The sequence below is a fragment of the Gastrolobium bilobum genome, unplaced genomic scaffold, assembly GCF_033153095.1.
Source record: "Gastrolobium bilobum isolate Gb01-03AN ecotype WA unplaced genomic scaffold, APGP_CSIRO_Gbil_v1 utg6879, whole genome shotgun sequence".
Lineage (NCBI taxonomy): Eukaryota > Viridiplantae > Streptophyta > Magnoliopsida > Fabales > Fabaceae > Gastrolobium > Gastrolobium bilobum.
The window spans coordinates 499,674-513,164 of record NW_026898846.1 but is presented as its reverse complement, the minus strand read 5'-3'; the positions used below and the strand labels follow the sequence as shown (position 1 = coordinate 513,164).

Genomic DNA, 13,491 nt, shown 5'->3' with positions numbered 1-13,491 from the left:
GGGGTGTGAATGGGTCGACCAGTGTAATAAGGGCCTACGACTCAACTTGCATCAGGTCAACTTTCTTCTATTATATATAGTCAAATAAAAGGCTTATGCCTAAAAAAAATTATTTAAAAAGCAGGTCATATTTTTTTTTACATGCTGGGCTTATAAACCTATATACTAGCTTTTATCATATTATTTATTTTAAATAAAATAAATAAATTATTATTTTAATAATTTTGAATAATAAAATATTATTTTTTAATTATTGAATGCTTAATAGGCTTAAATAGGCTAACAGGTCTAGATCAAGACTTTTGTTTTTTAAATATAGGTTAGCTCAGATTTATAATTTGGACCTATACAAGACTAACAGACCAGGTCATGCCTAAAGTATTTTACACAAATATAACCTCTTTAAGGTAAAGCTTAGCCCAACCCAGCCTATTTACACTTCTAACAACAACCCATCCTTTGGCTCACAATATATTCGTTGCACACCTCAATTGTCAGTTTTTCCTAACATACCACAAAATATCTATGGGCATAAGGAACTTACTACACTCGAGGATTAGGCTAGTTTTGATGGCAGGGGAGATGTTGCAAGCCCAATGTACAATCCATATATTAAAAACCCAACAACAAGCAGCATAACACACACGAACAATAAGCGGCCTAAACATCTCACCAAACAACCCCCGTATCTTAATAGGGAATTAAAGTAATTAAGAAATCTGTTTAGGAAGATAGAATTTACATTTAATCGCTTCTCTAAATAAGGATTGTAGTTTGAATTCTTAAAAATAACTAACTTTGACTAGCTACTAACTACTTTTCCTTCCTTGCTTCTTGTATATGTCAACATCTTCAAATCACTTTGGTTTTCTTATTATTCTTCTTGTTCTCCTTTCTCCAATGTTAACTTTTGCTTCTAGGAAGTTTTCTACTTTTGTAGCAATTTCCTCTTTCATTTCTCATGCCTTATTCATATCAATACCCACCCTATTAAGAACAAACTTGTCCTCAAGGTTGAAATTTGGGTACCGTTGTCAAAATTCAAATATGTCCTCCCATATTCTTACTTCATATGAGATCCCACTCCATAGAACCTTAATCTCCACAACTTGCTGATCTCCCGGCGCTACGCATCTAATGTCCACGATATCTTTTGGTTCCAACATAGCTGCATATTGTTACCTCTTTTCTATGATTTTAGGAGAGAACATGAAATGTGTGGTGTATCTTCATATTAGGCAGGTCGTCCAACTTGTAAGCAACCTTTCCAACCCATATCATTATTGAAAATGGATTGAGCTTGTATGGACCCAAATAACCATGTTTTCATTTATTGAACTTGTATGTGAACATACTATTGGATTGTATTATTAATATATCTAACATTAGTTGTTGCAAAATATATTGTCTAAATTATATTGTAAAACCGAACCAGTCCAGCCGGTTGGCTCGAAAATCGGCCCATCAACCGGTCCGGTTGTAGCATTGAGCCGCTTAAGTATTCGACCCAGTATTGACCCAATGACCCGGTGATAAACTCGGTTCAACCACTAAACCGATTTTTAAAATTAGTTACAAAAAATATTTTTTGCAGCAAGTGAGATTCGAAGGCGCGCGCCACCATTACTAGTTGAATAAAATGCACCATTTAATATATAACTATTAAGTTAAGAGAATTATTTCAAAAGTTGCATCTAATGGGGTTCAAACCCTTTGCATTGAGGATATACAACATATCAAATACCACTAAACTACATCAGGTTATTGTTTAGATGACACCATTTAAAATATTTATTATATAATTAAGTATAAAATATAAATTTATATATACATATCCAGTTCATGCGGTTGAACCAATGACCCACCGGTTGAACCAGTGACCCGGTACCTTGGTCGGGTCAATAATTGCTCCGACTCTAATAACATTGCTTTAAAGTAGTATCCACTTCTTCCAAAACAAGAAAGGTATCGTTCTTGTTAAAGAGTTGAAGGATGTATTGTAGCAATACTCAGCCTAGTGCAAAATCCTATACCTTATATTAGGAAAATTCACTACAACACATCTCATATATGGCTACAGGACTCAATTAACAAGTTCAGATTGAGCATCCAACTGAAGATGGTAAGTTACAATCCTTCTTAAACAAGTGCCACTTTGTTCGAATAATTCTATCAAGCACCTATTGAGAAAAATTGAATCTCTGTAAGCGATTATAGATCTTGGAATACTGTGAAGTTTACAAATCATTTGTGCAAATAATAATAATAATAATAATAACAATTACTTTGGAGGCTGTGTACTTCTATGATAATGGACGAAAATGAACTTAGTATGAATGCTTAGCCAACCTTGTCACATCCACAACAATAACACTTTGCTCAGGCAATACTCTGTGATACGGGCCCAATGTGCAACAGCCCAATAGAAAAGCTGAATAATCCAACCACCAGCCCAATAGAAGAGCTGAATGACTCAACCACCCATGTCAGCGATCAAAGCCCAAGTGAAGGACATCAAACTACAGAAGCTATGGAAACAATACTGACAACAACTGAGGAAAGAGAGTTGGAACCAGATCTACATGCAAGTATGGAAGAGGAAGTGGAACCGGGTGGACAAGAATTAGAGAGATCCATCGCAGCAAGAAGATCCAAGAGAGTGACCAGAAGACCAAGGAGATTAGATGATTAAGCATAATCAACAGTAACGATTGTGTACATGTGGGTGTATCATTAGTCGGTCCATAACAGGTAGTGAGTTAGTTACATATTGTTGTTTTACTTTCTGTTGTTGTTGAGATTCATTAAAGGTATAAAAGGGGAAACACCAGTGTAAGGGATATTGATTGATGAAATAAGAAAATTACTTCTTCTCTGTTCTTCGCAACCCCTTCTTCTCCCTTTCTTCTTCCTTGATAGAAATTGAGTCTATCAATTGGTGCTTTCATTCTTGAACAATGGCGCCAGAAACCCGTTCTAAGCCGATAGATGATCGATGGGAACAAACTCAATCTGATGTAGACATTCTCAAAGAGCAGATGCAGCGGCAATACATGGAGATAACATGCAAATTGGATGTTATTTTTGATAACTACAGAGAACGTGAACCGTCTCAGTCCTCTGCACATCACCATTCTTCTGGTTCGAAGGAGCTTCATGCAGCCAAGAACCTCCGCATCAAAGTTCCTCGATATGATGGGTCGCATGACCCACAGGATTGGATCTTCAAGGTCAACCAATTCTTCGATTTTTATGAAATTGTCGAAGAACAACGTCTCAGAGTGGCTCCATTCTATTTCGACGGAAAAGCCTTGGCTTGGTATAAGTGGCTGCATAAAAATACGTCTATTTCATCATGGGAAGGGTTATTGCAGTCCCTCCAGATTCGCTTTGGTCCAACGGAGTTAGAGGATTACCAAGGGAAATTAGCCAAATTGCTGCAGAAAGGTTCGGTGATGGATTACCAAACGGAGTTTGAAACCTTGTCCAATAAGGTAAACGGTCTCTCTGAATCTTTTCTCCTGAGTTGTTTTATATCTGGGTTGCAACCACAAATTCAACATGAGGTTTCGGCCTTCCAACTCTCTACTTTGACTAAAGCTATAGCCTTAGCCAAGATCCAGGAACTGAAACTACAAACCAAATCCACATATCCCAAATTACACTCCCCATACCCACCACTCTTACCTACACCAACCACTCAAATACCCAATCCTAAACCTGTAACCACTGTAACATCCAATTTCCAGACCAAAACACCCATCCATCGTCTTAGCCAAAGTGAAATTCGGGAACGAAGAGAAAAGAAGTTATGCTTCTATTGTGGAGATAAATACTTCTCTGGTCATAAATGTACAGCTTCAATCCATGTCCTCATTGTCCCAGATGATGAACTTAGTGAACCTGAACCACCACCCTTAGATACACCTAAACCTTCCATACTGGAAGTAGAAACCAATAACACAGACTCTCCCTATATTAGTTTTCATGCTCTCTCTGGCTTCCTTGTTCCACAAACCGTACGTTTCACTTGTCATATTGGGAAATCCGAACTTTCCTTGCTTGTTGATGGGGGCAGCACCCACAATTTTTTGCAACCTAGAGTAGTCTCCACTCTTAATCTGTCCATGACTACAGATAGACAATTTGATGTAATGGTTGGCAACAGACAAGTCTTAAAATGTGAGGGACTATGCTCAGCTGTCCCAGTTCAAATCCAGCAACACATTTTCTTGGTAGATTTCTATGTTTTACCTATACAGGGATCCGATATGGTCTTGGGAGTGCAATGGATGCAAGCTTTGGGGCCTATAGTGCTGGATTATCAGCAACTTACTATGGAATTTACATGGGAAAACACAGTTATCAAATTGCAAGGGGACAAGCACACCAATCCAATCTCAATTAATCAGTTCAGAAAGATCCAGAATTCTGACCAAGTGGCCTCACTATACCAACTAACCTTGCTGGACTCTACTGTTAGTGTTCAAGAACCTGAAATAGATCCTCACGTGCAGCTGTTGTTGGAGGAATTTGATACCATTTTTCAGGAGCCTAAAGAGTTGCCACCACATAGGCAACTAGACCATGAGATACACTTACAGCCTAATGTACCACCTGTCAATGTACGACCTTACCGATATCCTCATTTCCAGAAGAGTGAGATTGAAAAACAAGTGCTGCAAATGCTGGATTCTGGCCTCATCCGCAACAGCACTAGCCCTTTCTCCTCACCTGTTCCTTTAGTCAAAAAGAAGGATGGGACATGGCGTTTCTGCATTGATTATCGGGCCCTAAATAACATCACTATCAAGGATAGATTTCCTATTCCTACGGCCGATGAGTTGATGGATGAGCTAGGGGGAGCTCACATTTTTTCTAAACTGGATTTGAGAGCAGGTTATCTTCAAATCCGGGTCTGCCCTTCCGATGTTCACAAGACGACTTTTAGGACTCATCAAGGTCATTACGAATTCCTTGTAATGCCTTTTGGGTTGACAAATGCCCCATCAACATTTCAAGCAACAATGAACCTGCTATTACAGCCATATCTCCGAAAGTTTGTTGCTGTTTTTTTTGACGATATTCTAATATACAGCCCTTCCATGGATGTTCATTTGCACCACTTACAAGTGGTACTCTCTACTCTGCAGAATAATAAATTCTATGTAAAGAGGAGTAAATGTTCATTTGCTCAAACTAAGGTGGAATATCTTGGCCATGTTGTTTCTGCCGACGGGGTTAGTATGGACTTCACTAAGGTCACAACCATGCTGGAATGGCCTACACCAAAGAATCTCAAACAGTTACGAGGATTTCTTGGCCTCACGGGTTATTATCGGAGATTTGTGTGTAACTATGATGCCATAGCCGCTTCCCTTACTGATTTATTAAAGAAGGATTCCTTCTTTTGGACGACAGCAGCCCAACTTGCCTTTGACCACTTAAAGACAACAATGTCTTCAGCTCCGGTATTAGCTCTTCCCAATTTCAACCAGGATTTTGTGGTGGAGACAGATGCATCGGATTTGGGCATAGGAGCAGTGTTACTTCAAAATGAGCACCCTATTTCATATTTTAGCAAGAAGCTGACCTTAAGGATGCAACAAGCTTCTGCATATGTACGCGAACTCTATGCTATCACTGAATCAGTTAAGAAATGGAGACAATATCTACTTGGAAGGAAGTTTCTTATCAGAACCGATCAGAAAAGCTTACGTGCCTTGCTGGACCAGGTAATTCAAACCCCTGAACAAAAATATTATTTGGCTAAATTACTTGGATTTCAATATTCTATAGTATATAAGCCAGGAAAAGAAAATAGGGTGGCTGATGCACTTTCCCGTTATCCCTCGGTTCTGTCATTACAAACACTAGCAGTAGTGCATTTTTCCATCTTAGCGGATTTAAAAAAAGAGAATCAGAGTAATAATTTTTTCAAGCAAAAGTACCAGCAGCTAGCAGAGGATCCCGCTTCCCATCCAGACTTGGAGATTCGTGATGGGTTATTATTGAGCAAAGGCAAGTTATTACTTGATCCTAACTCTTCCCTAGTGAACTAGGTCCTCCACGAAAATCACTCTTCTTTAGCTAGTGGTCACACAGGTATTCAAAAAACTTTAGCCAGAACTTCTGCCAGTTTTACTTGGCCTGGACTAAAGAAGGCTGTGAAGGAGTTTGTCAATTCATGTGTTGTGTGTCAACAAGTAAAGTATTCAACCCAGGCCCCTGCTGGTCTATTGCAGCCTGTACAACTTCCTACCCGAATCTGGGAAGACTTATCACTCGACTTTGTGATTGGCCTACCAATGTCTTATGGCTATACCACTATTCTAGTGGTAGTGGATAGGTTCTCTAAACAGGCACATTTCGGAGCATTACCAAAAAAAATTACTGCTGTCAAGGTGGCTGAGTTGTTTTCACAGATTGTGTGCAAATTACATGGGCTTCCTGTGTCTCTGATTTCAGATAGAGACCCATTGTTCCTTAGCAAATTTTGGACTGAGTTATTTGAACTCAGTGGAACCAAGCTCAGACGTACCACTGCTTATCATCCACAATCGGATGGCCAGTCTGAGGTGGTCAATAGAGTTTTGGAACAATATCTTAGGTGCTTTGTTGCTGATAGTCCAAAGAAGTGGTCCAAGATTTTACATTGGGCAGAGTATTGTTACAATACTACTTATCATAATTCAGCTGGTATGACTCCTTTTCTAGCTGTCTATGGTCGTGAACCTCCTTCTGTCTTGGACTATTTAAATTCTACTGCTACAGTGGCTGAAGTAGATAGAATATTAGTTGACAGACAAGCTGTTTTGCACCAGCTAAGAGAGAATCCGTTACAGTCCCAAGAAACTATGAAGAGAAATGCAGACAAACATAGAAGGGATATTACCTATAAGGTGGGAGATCTTGTTTGGGTTCAGCTCCAACCGTATAGACAATCTTCAGTGGCTTACAGGACTTCCCATAAATTAGCAAAGCGATATTTTGGGCCATTTCCAATTCTGAAACGTATAGGAAAGGTTGCCTACAAGTTAGCATTACCTCCACATGCTAAAATACATCATACTTTTCATGTTTCTTTGCTGAAACTATTCAAGGGAAATCACAATATTGTTCCCTTTCCCCTGCCCGAGTGCTTTCAAGGAGGACTGCCGGTTTTGGAGCCTCAACAGATACTAGCAACCCGTACTACGTCTCTGGAAGGTACTCTGGTTCAACAAGTGCAAGTATTATGGTCTGGTATGTCACTAGAGAATGCAACATGGGAGGCCTTGGATGAGTTCTCTAACCAGTATCATAATTTCAACCTTGAGGACAAGGTTGATTTTAATGGAGGAGGTATTGATACAGGCCCAATGTGCAACAGCCCAATAGAAAAGCTGAATGATCCAACCACCAGCCCAATAGAAGAGCTGAATGACTCAACCACCCAAGTCAGCAATCAAAGCCCAAGTGAAGGACATCAAACTACAGAAGCTATGGAAACAATACTGACAACAACTGAGGAAAGAGAGTTGGAACCAGATCTACATGCAAGTATGGAAGAGGAAGTGGAACCGGGTGGACAAGAATTAGAGAGATCCATCGCAGCAAGAAGATCCAAGAGAGTGACCAGAAGACCAAGGAGATTAGATGATTAAGCATAATCAACAGTAACGATTGTGTACATGTGGGTGTATCATTAGTCGGTCCTTAACAGGTAGTGAGTTAGTTACATATTGTTGTTTTACTTTTTGTTGTTGTTGAGATTCATTAAAGGTATAAAAGGGGAAACACTAGTGTAACGGATATTGATTGATGAAATAAGAAAAATTACTTCTTCTCTGTTCTTTGCAACCCCTTCTTCTCCCTTTCTTCTTCCTTGATATAAATTGAGTCTATCACTCTGCCTATGGCCATTAAATCGAGTATGAGATTTCAAAGCTTTAGAAGCATCAATTGTGACAAATAATTACTCTGCATATCTAACTTAACTGGTTCAGCTATAAACTTAGCCAATCTGAAGATGAAATTCTTGTTAATATCCCAATAGTCGTGCACCCTACGAATTATTATAATTAGATTATATTGTACAAAAAAAAAAACTACCGACATCATTGATAGAGTTTCTTATCCAATTGTGTAAAACTAACATCTTTGCCCAACGTTGTACCTTTCCTTTAACCTTATCCCTTTAACATCTTTGCCCAATGCTGTATGCTTATTTTGCAATGACAATGAGAAACCATCACCCCCTTCAATTGTGCTTCGCCCTCCATGGCAGAAGAGAAAAAAGGAGTAGTGTGAGAAGCTTAAAAAATAAAAATAAAAACTCATAGGAGAACATGATGCAAAAGTCCGCGATCTCTGTTTACGTTTTATGATCTGGTTGTCTTATTATGCTTTATGCTTATTTTTTTTTTTATCTGCTTACATTTTCATAGTAAAAATGTCATATTATTATTTAACTAATTTTAAAAATATGGATTTTCAAATTTATATTTCTATTAAATTTAAATGGCTTTTTATAATACTTGATAAAATACACTTGTTGAATTTGAATTTATATAAAAACAACAAAATCAAACGGGAAACTACCATTCAAATCAGAAATCACCAAATGCTAGTAGAATAGGCGGGTATTAACATGTACACCTATAAAATTATTATTAATACGTCAAACGTGCATACATCAAAATTGTGAGAAACGTAGGCTCTAGAAACAGGATATGATATAAGCTCAACACCATAATCTCAGGGTATGTCACAACTCATATAATTGCTTTGCCAACTTTCTATGAAAAATGTCTTCCACTTCAGTACGAAGACTTTCCACATCCATCGCGTAGTCTCTTTCATATTCATCCGCCATCAATTCATGCAACAACTGCTTCATTCTATTCAGGGCATCGCCTAAAGCACAGAAGTCCCTGAAAACCCGAGCTTCAGTAGTCCTTAGTTGCAAGAGACTCTTAATCGCGATAAGAGCCTGCTTAATACAACATCCCAGAAGTCAAAACAAAAAAGCTCAACATGAACACCAAAAGGGGTCATTTGTGCAGAGAAGATTTAATGAAGGTGCATATAAATAGAAATAAAGAACAACTGTGAATGACTAGTTCAAACCAACCCCCCCACTTTCATTCCACTGATCAGACTCCTTTATTTCAAACATAAATCCAAACAATTTTTTTTTTTCTACGTGTTTCCACAAGTTAGTTTACCATCTCCCGCAAATGCAACAAGTCTGTTGGCACATTGAGAGAGCAAAGGGAAAAAGGACAAACCTTGATCCACAAGGCTCATTGACTTGCGAGGGCAGGGTTAATGGTTGATTGTACATAGCCTTACCTTTGTAATTTTGCGAAAAAAACTGTTTCCTAAACTCAAACTTGTGTCTGGAAGGTCACAAGGAGCAGCAATAAGGCTGCTCCAAGGATCACCCTCTAAGAGAGCATAAATTGAAAATACAGAAATAAAGGTATAGTAATACCATCTTAGATCAATTTTATAAGTAAACATGCAATAGTAGTGGAACAATCTTATGCAAGAGTTGTGTTTCAAAATGTTTGTTTTACGAGGTGAGAGTTGGGCCAAAGACATTTGCATTTCACAGATATGATCATAAGTCACACAACAGAGTAGACCGTTTGACAATGATTTAACAATAATATCAGATGCCATGTCAACAATCACCTTTTCCTGGAGATCAAGGTCGGTCGATGCAGTTAAATCAACCACAGACTTCAACAGATCCTGGTCATTGAAAAATGATGGTTCATCTCTATTTGCATTTTCTAATTGATACTCTGCTAGATGAGCCAATAGAAGCATGGCCTTCCTCCGCAGTCTTATATCGAGACTTGCATTCCTCAAAATATCCTAAAAATTTACCAATGTCAATTACCAATGCAGCAAAGTAATTCTAAATGATAATAATGATAAAGACAACAATGTTAATAATAATATTAAACCATAGGTTGCTCACCTGAATCATCCAACCTCCAGCTTCAGCATAGAACAATTCCTGACTAGCCAAGTTATTCCGAATCAAAGCTGAAACAGCATATAATGCTTTATTGGCTTCCTCTATGGAATTAGACTTTACCATATTTATCAGCCTTGAGAGTACTCCAAGCTCCAAGACCTGGGGCAGTTGAAATTTGGCAGCATTACACTATTGTTTAGCTCCCATCAAAGCTTAGGAACTTCCTAAAATTCCATTAATTATCAAAGAAACAACACACCTGTTGCTGAACAATTGGATTATTTTGACTAGCTTTCCCAAGAACCCATGCAGCAACTGTCCTTATACCCGGATCAGAGTGATTAAGTTCTCGCATAACCGCCAAAAGTCCCCCAAGTTTGTTTAAATCTGACAGACATGATAATCTCAATCAGTAACACACTACTACGCAGAAAAGAAAAATTCTAACACGTCAAAACAAAAGCAGATGAAGATTCTTAATCAAAGATCTTTTTTAAAGTATATAAAGAATTTCAACATTACATTATATAATGTGGTTGGGCAAGAGATGCATAACAAGAAAGAACACATTATTATCTGTTCTTGACATATCATACATTGTTATCTGTTCCATTTGTTGGTCTAAAGGTTTTAAGATGTGATATTGTTTTCAATTTGTTTTGGAAGTTCAGCTAACAGATATCAAATAGAAATCATACGATAAGACTCTAGTGAAAGCAAGTAATGAAAGATTTAAAGGACATAATATAGAAAGTAGATTTTGTGGCTTCTAAATTACATAAGCATCTATCTGGAAATAGCTAAGAATGACTGTTCAAGTGCATGCATGAAGTTTTTAAAAAATATTAAAACAAAAATCTTATAGCATTTCTATGTTAGCATCCAATTCAACCAAAAATGGCACATGAACACTGCACTATATTTTCATGTAAACACTAAAAGTAGACAACGGAAATCACATAAGCACCCAATAATTAAATAACAAAATAAAAAAAAGCAATCATCATCTAAGAGAGTAAACATTATGGTATACGAAAACATTCATATACACCAACCGTTTGCATTATCTATTGGCTCAACAAGCTCAAGAAGCTCCTGTAAAGCACGGTTCCTATCTTCCAAAGACGTAGAGACATTATTCAAGTCATTTATCGCAATTTTCATCAATTCAGCATCTGATGGCATTTTTATTTTCTCCATTATTTCCTGTTCAAGAATCACCAACAATGCATCACATAAGGGAATAATAAACATAGCACAGCACACACAAAAACTTCAATTTAATCAGTTTCAGTGCACGTGACATGCACCTTGATTTCCATTTGACGTTTTTGGAGGTCAATTGGTGAGAGCCGTTGCCGAGCTTGTGCTGATTCCTTTAACTTCTTGGGATCAGAATGACCTAATGAAAGCAAATGAATAGATAAATAAATAAAATAAATGAAATTTTATGGTAATGAATATTCAAATTAAACAAAAGGGGTTCTTAAAACTGCAATTTTGATGATTTCCCACATAAAAAAGAAATTAAAAAGAAATCGAAAAAAATAGCATCATATTTATACTTATCGCCCACTGCAATATGCCGTCCAGTGAAGAAAACACGCCGTCGGAGTCGGAGTCATCCGGCGGAACTAGATCGGACTCCTCCGTGGCAGTAGACCATACCAGCCCGCCGGAAGAGAGATTTCTGTCTGTTTCGCCGGCAGCCACTGCGGCGGCGAAGAGCAGCAGAGAGAGGCAGAGTGTTTGATTCATTTGGAAAACACGCAAACACAATCACTTCAAGTTCCCCTCCGGCTCCTAGTGTTTCTTCTTTTTTCTTCCCCAATAAATAGGCACGAGTTATTTTATTACCTTCATCTTCTTTCGAAGAACACGTCATACAGAAGTGTCACTACCGTTGATTTCAGATCAAACGGTTTGGAAGATTTCGGGTTATGGGTCCAAACCCCCGGGCACAAATTTTAACGAAAAAATATAAATTATATGAATTACAAGAGATAAGTGATAGGGCAAAAAAATTTAAAGGAAAAATGTTTCCGCATTCAAAGAAGTTATCTGCATTTATTTTTAAAACGACGTCGTTTTGGTATTGAAATCTTAAAAAATTATAAATATAAAAACTATTATAACCCTAAAATTAATTAAAATTACAAAACACCATGATTTCCGTCCCAAAACGATGTCGTATTAGCTTACTGCAGATAACTTATCTGTAGTAACTGTAGAAAAAGTGAACCCAAAATTTAAATATTAATTTTTTAATAAATTTATTATGCAAATGTAGTCGTTTTGAAATTATTTACATATGTATAGTAGTCAAACATGTCCACATGAGGCGTGACTCAGTGGAGAGAGACACGTCCATGTGAGGCGTGACCTAAGTACCTAAGTGAGAGACACACCGACATGGGGTGTGACTTGTGACTACAGGTGAAAGTGGACTGGGCTGCTTCAAGCTTTGCTTATATTAGTTAGAGACACAACATAATTATATAGGAATGAGGCATATGAACTTATTGACCTTTCAAATAACTACATTGTAATTAAAATTTGTAAAAAAAAATAGAGTAGGCAATATTATTTTTATTTGATGTTATTTTATTTAATCTATTTAAATATAATTTAATTAATTTAGAATAATGTAATGTTATTTAATTTAGTTTTATTGACGTTAATTTAATTGAAATAATATCACTTAATTCAATTCAATTAAATTCTATTTAATAAAATGCAATTCAATTTCATTTAATGCAATTTAATATAATCTAATGTACTAATTTGTGTTTAATTTTTTCATCTATATTGAGCATGTTGGGCGTGTCTCTCTCCTGATCACGTCCCTATTGGGTGTGTCTCTCTATTGCTGGTCACACTCCATGTGGGCGTGTCGCTCACTTAGGTCACGCCCCACATGGACGTGTCTTTCTCCTCTGGGTCACGTCTTATGTGAGCGTGTTTGACTGCTATACCTGCGTAAATAGTTTCAAAACAACTACATTTGCAAATTATTTATTAAAAAAAAGCAATATTTAATTTTTTTTGCCCAAGTTATAGTTATACTTTTTTTTTCTTTATATATATATATATATTAATAATAAATTTAAGTCAAATACGTAAAATTATAAAAATAGATATAGTTGATTAAAAAATTATACTATAAATAAGGAGAAATTAAGAATGATATTTTTTTTTATTTTTTATTTAAATAGAAATTATATTAATCTTAAAAGAATATATTTTTATTTAATATATAAAAAATTTCCCAATCCAATTCCCCCTTCCACCAATTATCTTCCTCAATTTAAGCACATTCAAATCCTGACTTTCCTTTCCTCACAATTACATTACAATAGAATTGATATTGTCATTAAGTTCAGGATATTCTTGAATTTTTGCCAGCTCACCTTTTTCTTCTTTTCTTTTTTTAGTATGAACATGGGTAAAACGTGATTTTTGGCTTTTGACACAAATGCATAATCATTCATGCATGATTTCACTATATGAGTTTATGT

General features: G+C 36.8%; 1 protein-coding gene across 2 annotated transcripts; it reads right to left on the bottom strand.

Annotated features, from left to right (window-relative positions):
• Positions 1-8,603: 8,603 nt before the first annotated feature.
• LOC133284694 (hsp70 nucleotide exchange factor FES1) lies at positions 8,604-11,778 on the bottom strand. Of its 2 annotated transcripts, none has more exons than XM_061481771.1 (7): positions 11,539-11,778; positions 11,284-11,375; positions 11,029-11,179; positions 10,233-10,360; positions 9,974-10,132; positions 9,682-9,867; positions 8,604-8,974 (listed from the first exon to the last, which is right to left on the bottom strand). In XM_061481771.1, the coding sequence occupies exons 1-7, from the start codon at positions 11,729-11,731 to the stop codon at positions 8,750-8,752; spliced, it is 1,134 nt and encodes a 377-aa protein (XP_061337755.1). In that variant the 5' UTR covers positions 11,732-11,778; the 3' UTR covers positions 8,604-8,749. The 2 variants fall into 2 exon arrangements, with proteins under 2 accessions (XP_061337755.1, XP_061337756.1); XM_061481772.1 differs by having other exon boundaries at positions 8,604-8,915.
• Positions 11,779-13,491: the final 1,713 nt, after the last annotated feature.